The sequence below is a fragment of the Pezoporus occidentalis genome, unplaced genomic scaffold (assembly GCF_034315485.1).
Source record: "Pezoporus occidentalis ecotype Australia unplaced genomic scaffold, CSIRO_AGI_Poc_V1 ctg797, whole genome shotgun sequence".
Taxonomy (NCBI): domain Eukaryota; kingdom Metazoa; phylum Chordata; class Aves; order Psittaciformes; family Psittacidae; genus Pezoporus; species Pezoporus occidentalis.
The window spans coordinates 1-8297 of NW_026916155.1; the positions used below are offsets into that span (position 1 = coordinate 1).

The following is an 8297-nucleotide window of genomic DNA, read 5'->3' on the forward strand; positions in this document are numbered from 1 at the left end:
GGGGTTTTGCCCTTACCCGTGGCGTTATTGCGGTGTCCCTTGTACCTCTTGATGTACTCGGCCCCGTCGCTGTGGGAGGAGTTGAAGAGGTAAATGTCCTCATCGTTGTAGCTGGCCAAGAGCTCTGGGGGGGCACGGGAGAGACGGTGGTGTCAGCACATGGAGGTGCTGAACCCCATCACCACCACCCCATCACCACCACCGGTGGTCACTCACCGGAGCCGTCGTGGCTGTAGACCAGGCAGGTGATGTTGGCTTTGGACTCGCTGTTCACCTGGGGAGAGAGCACGGACGACGTCTCCTTCCTCCTCCTCATCCTCCTCCTCCTCCTCACCACGCTCCCAACCCGCTATGGGCACGGCCCCGGTCCCAGCCCCACAGGTGACACCGCAGCACCGGCTCCTTACCAAGTGGTGTGGGCAGAACTTCTTGAGGACGCAGTTGTTGGCGTTCTCATCTATCTTCCTCTGGTCGTAAATCCTGCGGGGAGAAGGGCAGGATTCAACCACAACCGCGGCCAAAGCGGCTCCATGTCCCCATAGTCCCCCTCCCTCCCTTCCTCCTTTGCCACTGCCCCAATGCCAGGGAGCAAGGAGCCCATGGGGAGCATTCCTGGGCCAGACACTAGTGTGGGATCACTGGGAATTGTCATCCCCATGGATGGAGCCCAGCAGCAGAGCAGCTCCAGGGCTCGCCCTCAAAGGATCCAAATCCACGGAAGGGTTTGGGTTGAAGGCACCTTAAAGCTCCTCCTGTTCCACCCCGTTGCCACGGGCAGGGACACCTCCCACTGGAGCACGTTGCTCCGAACCCCATCCAACCTTTGAAGCCCACCCAATCCCACCCGGGGCTTGGAGGCATTAAGTGGAGCCCATCCCTTAGCACCGGGGTGGGACTCACCTGATGAACTGGTCTCTGCCCCCCACAGCGAAGTGGTAGGTGTTGGCTGGGTTGACGTAGATGGTGTAGAGACCCACCTTCTTCTCCTTCTCCTTGGTCACCACCAGTTTCCTTGAAGAGATGCAGAAGGACAATAACAACCCAAGCACAACCACAACCACCACAAAACCACCTCCAGTTCCAAGCAGGAGCTGCACAGGCAGCGTGGGATGGATGCCAGGGCAGAAGTGCTTTGCTGCTCTCTTCTTCCCCTCACCCATCTGGCTGTAACAATGCCCACATTGCACACGATCCCATCCCCCAGCAGCTCCCTAGTTCAGCTCCAGGGACACAAACACTGGGATTAAAGGTTTGGAAAGGCCCCAGCGGGGTTTTTGTCCCCGTGATGAAACAGGGAAAGCTCCAGCCAAAAGCATTCGCGTGGAGGAACGAACCCAAACACCAAAGCTTTGGATTTAGAGCGAAAGCATCTCCAAAATGAGACTGGAAAACCAGCAGAGATGAAATGCAGGTGGAAGCAGGGCTGGACCTGGCAGCAGGGGGGTGTTGCTGTTCCCTGTCTTAGCAGGGTCCCATCCTGGGGGATTCAAACCCCTTGACTAATGAGCCAGGTGCAGAGAGTCCTGGAATGGTTTGGGATGGAAGGGACCTTAAAGCTCCTCCAGTCCCAACCCCTTCCACTGGAGCAGCTTGCTCCAAGCCCCTGCGTCCAACCCGGCCTTGAACACTGCCAGGGATGGGGCAGCTTCTCCCTTTAACCCATTCCAGTGTCCCACCACAGCCCTAGGGAAGGACCCACACCGTGTGTGCGCTCTGGGGCTGCCCCTGCTGTCCAAGAGCCTCACAACAGCCCTTTGCTGCCCCTCAATCCGGCACAAAACCAGCTGAACCCACAGCCTCTTTTGGCCACAGCCCCCCCGCTTTGAGACCCCAGATCTCCCTGTGGAGCATCCCTGGGGATGGGAGCAGGAAGGACAACACTCACGAGGCAGGTCGGTCTTGTCTCAGGTCGATGGTGAAGACGACAGCATCTTCACCTGCCGATAGGAAAGTGCATGGAGAATCCGGTTCTAGGGCCAGCTGGAAGATAAAGACTTGGCCATTGGTCCCCTTTTCACCCAACAACGTGGCGAGACACCCCCTCCCTTTGCCCCCCACAACCCTCATCACCCCACTGAGCCACGGGGAGGACCCCGGGGTGTGTTTTGGGGGGTTGGGGGTCCCCCCATACCCCACACCAAGGGCTCACCTTGTGTGAGGCTCCCTTGTGCTGGGCCACCCTCTTCGTGTTCTTGCAGCACTGGGTGGCTGAGAGCTCGGCCACCCGGACCTGCCCGTCCCGGGCACACATGGCCAGCGTGGAGTCACCACTGTTGGGCAGGAACTTGGCCTGGAAGGGAGCAAGTGGCCTTCAACCGAGGGCAGCACCTCTGCCAACACCCCCCCCCCGTGTGCTCAGATCCATAGGGAACGGCTGCAAAGCCCCAGCTCCATCCTGGCCACGCTGGAGGGGTGGGAAGATGGAAGCTCTGTGGGGCCTGGGGGGATCCCACCCCATGAAAGGGTGGATTTTAGGGCACCCTGGTGGGGTTTGAGGGTTCTTATCACCAGCAGCTTCCTCCTGCCCCGTTATCCAGCTGGAATTCGGGGCTTCTAGAGCAGGTTCCTGCCCCACCACAGTGGATCTCTAGTAGGAGACAGCCCGGCCCCATGGGTTGGGGTTGGAACGGGATGCAGGGGGTCGGAACTGGATGCAGGGGGCTGGAACTGGATGCAGGGGGCTGGAACTGGACGCAGGGGGTCGGAACTGGACGCAGGGGGTCGGAACTGGACGCAAGGGGCTGGAACTGGATGCAGGGGGTCGGAACTGGATGCAGGGGGTCGGAACTGGATGCAGGGGGTCGGAACTGGATGCAGGGGGTCGGAACTGGATGCAGGGGCTGGAACTGGATGCAGGGGCTCGGAACTGGATGCAGGGGGCTGGAACTGGACGCAGGGGGTCGGAACTGGACGCAAGGGGCTGGAACTGGATGCAGGGGGTCGGAACTGGATGCAGGGGGTCGGAACTGGATGCAGGGGGTCGGAACTGGATGCAGGGGCTCAGAACTGGATGCAGGGGCTCAGAACTGGATTCAGGGGGCTGGAACTGGATGCAGGGGGCTGGAACTGGATGCAGGGGGTCGGAACTGGATGCAGGGGGCTGGAACTGGATAAACGGGGTCAGAACTGGATGCAGGGGGCTGGAACTGGATGCAGGGGGTCGGAACTGGATGCAGGGGGCTGGAACTGGATGCAGGGGGCTGGAACTGGATGCAGGGGCTCAGAACTGGATGCAGGGGATCGGAACTGGATGCAGGGGGTCGGAACTGGATGCAGGGGGCTGGAACTGGATGCAGGGGCTCAGAACTGGATGCAGGGGGCTGGAACTGGATGCAGGGGGCTGGAACTGGATGCAGGGGGCTGGAACTGGATGCAGGGGGCTGGAACTGGATGCAGGGGCTCAGAACTGGATGCAGGGGGTCGGAACTGGATGCAGGGGCTGGAACTGGATGCAGGGGCTGGAACTGGATGCAGGGGGTCGGAACTGGATGCAGGGGGCTGGAACTGGATGCAGGGGGTCGGAACTGGATGCAGGGGGCTGGAACTGGATGCAGGGGGCTGGAACTGGATGCAGGGGCTCGGAACTGGATGCAGGGGCTCGGAACTGGATGCAGGGGGCTGGAACTGGATGCAGGGGGTCGGAACTGGATGCAGGGGGCTGGAACTGGATGCAGGGGGCTGGAACTGGATGCAGGGGGCTGGAACTGGATGCAGGGGGTCGGAACTGGATGCAGGGGGTCGGAACTGGATGCAGGGGGCTGGAACTGGATGAAGGGGTCGGAACTGGATGAAGGGGTCAGAACTGGATGAAGGGGGCTGGAACTGGATGCAGGGGGCTGGAACTGGATGCAGGGGGCTGGAACTGGATGCAGGGGGCTGGAACTGGATGCAGGGGGCTGGAACTGGATGCAGGGGGCTGGAACTGGATGCAGGGGGCTGGAACTGGATGCAGGGGGTCGGAACTGGATGCAGGGGCTCGGAACTGGATGCAGGGGCTCGGAACTGGATGCAGGGGCTCGGAACTGGATGCAGGGGCTCGGAACTGGATGCAGGGGCTCGGAACTGGATGCAGGGGGCTGGAACTGGATGCAGGGGGTCGGAACTGGATGCAGGGGGTCGGAACTGGATGCAGGGGGCTGGAACTGGATGCAGGGGGTCGGAACTGGATGCAGGGGGTCGGAACTGGATGCAGGGGGCTGGAACTGGATGAAGGGGTCGGAACTGGATGAAGGGGTCGGAACTGGATGAAGGGGGCTGGAACTGGATGCAGGGGGCTGGAACTGGATGCAGGGGGCTGGAACTGGATGCAGGGGGTCGGAACTGGATGAAGGGGTCGGAACTGGATGAAGGGGTCGGAACTGGATGAAGGGGGCTGGAACTGGATGCAGGGGGCTGGAACTGGATGAAGGGGGCTGGAACTGGACGCAGGGGGCTGGAACTGGATGCAGGGGGCTGGAACTGGACGCAGGGGGCTGGAACTGGATGCAGGGGGTCGGAACTGGATGCAGGGGGTCGGAACTGGATCTGGATCCAGGGGGTCGGAACTGGATCCAGGGGGTCGGAACTGGATCCAGGGGGCTGGAACTGGATCCAGGGGGCTGGAACTGGATGACCTTAAGGTCCTTTCCAACCCAAACCATTCCAGGATTCCATGACCTTGTAATGACAGGCCAAGGGGTGACGGGTTCAAACTGGAACAGGGGAAGTTCAGAGCAGAGATAAGGAAGCTCCTCGCTGTGAGGATGCTGAGATGCCCCATCCCTGGCAGTGCTCCAGACCAGCTTAGACACAGGGGCTCGGAGCAGCCCTGCTCCAGTGTGAGGCATCCCCCTTCCCACAGCACAGAGGGGGGCATGGTGGAACCAGACGATGCCCAAAGCTCCTCCTCACCTGGAAAACGTTGCTCTTGTGGCCGCTCTCGAACTCCAGCACCGGCCTCCTCCTCACCCAGTCCCAGACGACGACGCGGAGGTCGTCGCTGCCGCTGGCGAGCCAGGTGCCGCGCTGGTTAAAGTGCAGGGTGTTGACGCAGCCCGTGTGGGCCTCGAGGCCGTGCTGCAGGCGGAAGCGCTGCACGAAGACGCGGGCGCCGCAGGCCTCGGGCACGAAGCGGGCGCTGGAGCCAAGCTGCCGGTGCCGCAGCGCCGGGACCGCTCGCCAACGCGGCCGCGGCAGCGCCGACGTCTCCGCCGATACCCACGCCTCCAGCGCCTGCTCGTCGTCCGACGAGTCCTGCTCGCGGTCGGGGCGCCTGCGCTGGGCTCGCCGCTGCGCTCGCTCTTCCTCTTCCTCTTCCTCCTCTTCTTCTTCTTCTTCCTCTTCCTCCTCCTCCTCCGAGGGCGAGCGCTCCAGGGCCCGGCTCTCCTCGGTGAGGGAGTAGTGCCCGGTGTCGTCCATGCTGTCCGAGTCCTTCTCCTCGGCCGAGCTCTCGGGCTCCGTGTCCCGGCTCGTGCCCAGCCTGGCGCGGGGGGCCCCCACGTCGTCCCCCGTGAGGCTCAGGCTCAGGTCCGAGGCCTCCACCTCGATGCCAGAGGAGGTTTCCCGACCCTCCTCAGCCGACATCTCCTCGGGGCTGCTGGACAAGCTCCCTGTGGGCACACACACACAAACCATGAGGGGACATGGGGGGCAAAGAGAGAGGGGGGGGGGTCCCCACCGTGGCCTCACCATTCACGATGTCCGTCTTCCCGTCCATGCTGCTGCCTTTGTCCGACATGCTGGGATCGGGAGCGCTCACCCTGCGGGGACAGAGCCAGTGGGAAGCGCCTCCAGGTCCTTCCAGGGACGCCTTGCACCGGAGCAGGATGCTCCAAGGCCTTGGGTCCAAACCTGGCCTTGAGCACTGCCAGGGATGGGGCAGCCACAGCTTCTCTGGGCACCCTGTGCCAGCGCCTCAGCACCCTCACAGGGAAGAGCTTCTGCCTAAGAGCTCATCTCAGTCTCCCCTCGGGCAGGTTCAAGCCATTCCCCTTGGCCTGTCCCTGCATCCCTTGTCCCAAGCCCCTCTCCAGCTTTCCTGCAGCCCCTTCAGGCACTGGAGCTGCTCTCAGGTCTCCCCTTCAGGAGCCTTCTCTTCTCCAGGCTGCCCCAGCCCAGCTCTCTCAGCCTGGCTCCATGGCAGAGCTGCTCCAGCCCTCGCAGCAGCTCCGTGGCCTCGCTCCAGCAGCTCCACGTCCCTCTGGTGCTGCTGCCCCAGAGCTGGATGCAGGATGGGGGGCGGGGGGGGGTCTGACAGCTCATGGGAGCCCCCCAGTCCTGCCCCTCAGGGCTCTGCTAAGAGGAGGAAAGCAGGGTTTGGGCCCTTTGCTCTGCCTCAGCCTCCACCAAAGAGAGGTGATGGGACCATGGGGCTGGGACAGGCTCAGCTCCGGATCAGAGCTCCCAGCAGCTGGAACACACCGCAGCCACGGGGATCAGGCTCCAGACCCCAAACCAGCCCAAGCAACTCCAACAGGAGGCAATTCCTTCCAGCCTGAGCTCTATCCCAACCTGGAAAAGCCCAAGGGCAAGGAAAGCCCAACCAGCTTGGATAATCCCATAGGAGCAGCCCTATGGATCCCCCCGGGGCGGGGGGGGGGGTCCCACTCACCTGCACGGTGCTGCAGGAACAAGGGCTGGAGGTTCCTTGGCAGCTGATGGGAACAAGAGGTTAAAGCAGGGAGTGAGCCCCTGCTCCCTTGGGAACCCCCCAGGGACAACGGGATCTGTCCTGGGATGGGGATGGGGACAAGGGACAGGGGTTGGGGCTGGAGGTGGCACCAGGGAAGGAGCCCTGAGGCGGGGGGGGGATGGACCCGGACCCTCAGCACCCTCCTAAGAGATGAGGACACCAAGAAGGTGCCAGGGACAGGAGGGAACCCTTGGATCCGGGGGGGGCGGGGGGGGGGGAAGAAGTCCCCAACCCCCCTTAAGGGGTGAGGAGGCCTCTGGGGTAACAGGAACCTGCCCTGGGGTAAAACAGGACCCCCAAAGGCACCAGGACCCCCCTTAAAGGGGCAGAAACCCCTCAGCAGACAGAAGGGACCCCCCCAAAGGGGCAGAAACCCCTCAGCAGACAAAAGGGACCCCCCCAAAGGCACCAGGATCCCCCTTAAAGGGGAAGAAACCCCTCAGCAGACGGAAGGGACCCCCCCCCAAAGGCAGCAGGATCCCCCTTAAAGGGGAAGAAACCCCTCAGCAGACAAAAGGGACCCCCCCAAAGGCACCAGGATCCCCCTTAAAGGGGAAGAAACCCCTCAGCAGACGGAAGGGACCCCCCCCCCAAAGGCAGCAGGATCCCCCTTAAAGGGGAAGAAACCCCTCAGCAGACGGAAAGGACCCCCCCCAAAGGCATCAGGATCCCCCTTAAAGGGGAAGAAACCCCTCAGCAGACAGAAGGGACCCCCCCAAAGGCACCAGGATCCCCCTTAAAGGGGAAGAAACCCCTCAGCAGACAGAAGGGACACCCCCAAAGGCATCAGGACCCCCCTTAAAGGGGAAGAAACCCCTGAGCAGACAGAAGGGACCCCCCCAAAGGCACCAGGACCCCCCCCAAAGGGGCAGAAACCCCTCAGCAGACAGAAGGGACCCCCCCAATGGCACCAGGACCCCCCTTAAAGGGGCAGAAACCCCTCAGCAGACAGAAGGGACCCCCCCAATGGCACCAGGACCCCCCTTAAAGGGGCAGAAACCCCTCAGCAGACAAAAGGGACCCCCCCAAAGGCACCAGGATCCCCCTTAAAGGGGCAGAAACCCCTCAGCAGACGGAAGGGACCCCCCCCAAAGGGGCAGAAACCCCTCAGCAAACAGAAGGGACTCCCCCAAAGGCACCAGGACCCCCCTTAAAGGGGCAGAAACCCCTCAGCAGACAGAAGGGACCCCCCCCCCGAGGCACAAGCACAGACCCCAAAGCAGCACGGACCCCCCAATAGGGGCAAAACCCCCCTCGGGTGCAGGAGGGACCCCCCCATAACCGCAGGGCCGGACCCCCCCCTCCGAGGCCCAGCGCTCTTCAGGCCCCCGTTACCCCCGCGGCCCTGGTTGGGGGGGGGGGGGGTGAGGTGCAGCGGGGCCGGTACCGGAGCCACCGGGGAGGGCCCGGAGAGCCTCGGAAAGAGGGGGGGGTGGGGGGGATCCCCGCACGCACCCGGTCCCGCGGTGCCGGCTCCGTTCAGGTGCGGGGGGCAGCGGCCGCTCCTCGGGCCCCGGTTGCGGGCCCCGCCGCCGCCATCTTACTGCGCCGCCTCCGCCGCTCGCCTTACGGCACCGCCGCCGCGCTTTACGGCAACGGGACGGGGGGGGAACACCTGCGTGACGGA

General features: G+C 63.3%; 1 protein-coding gene across 1 annotated transcript; it reads right to left on the minus strand.

Moving 5' to 3' along the window:
• Positions 1-4: 4 nt before the first annotated feature.
• Positions 5-6712, minus strand: DCAF8 (DDB1 and CUL4 associated factor 8; the record flags this gene model as incomplete). Its single annotated transcript, XM_062602887.1, has 9 exons — positions 6590-6712; positions 5668-5738; positions 4891-5588; positions 2150-2290; positions 1886-1980; positions 901-1011; positions 408-480; positions 217-274; positions 5-124 (listed from the first exon to the last, which is right to left on the minus strand). Coding segments are annotated over exons 2-9 (1345 nt in total), but the record flags the coding sequence as incomplete, so codon positions are not given.
• Between the last annotated feature and the right edge of the window lie 1585 nt (positions 6713-8297).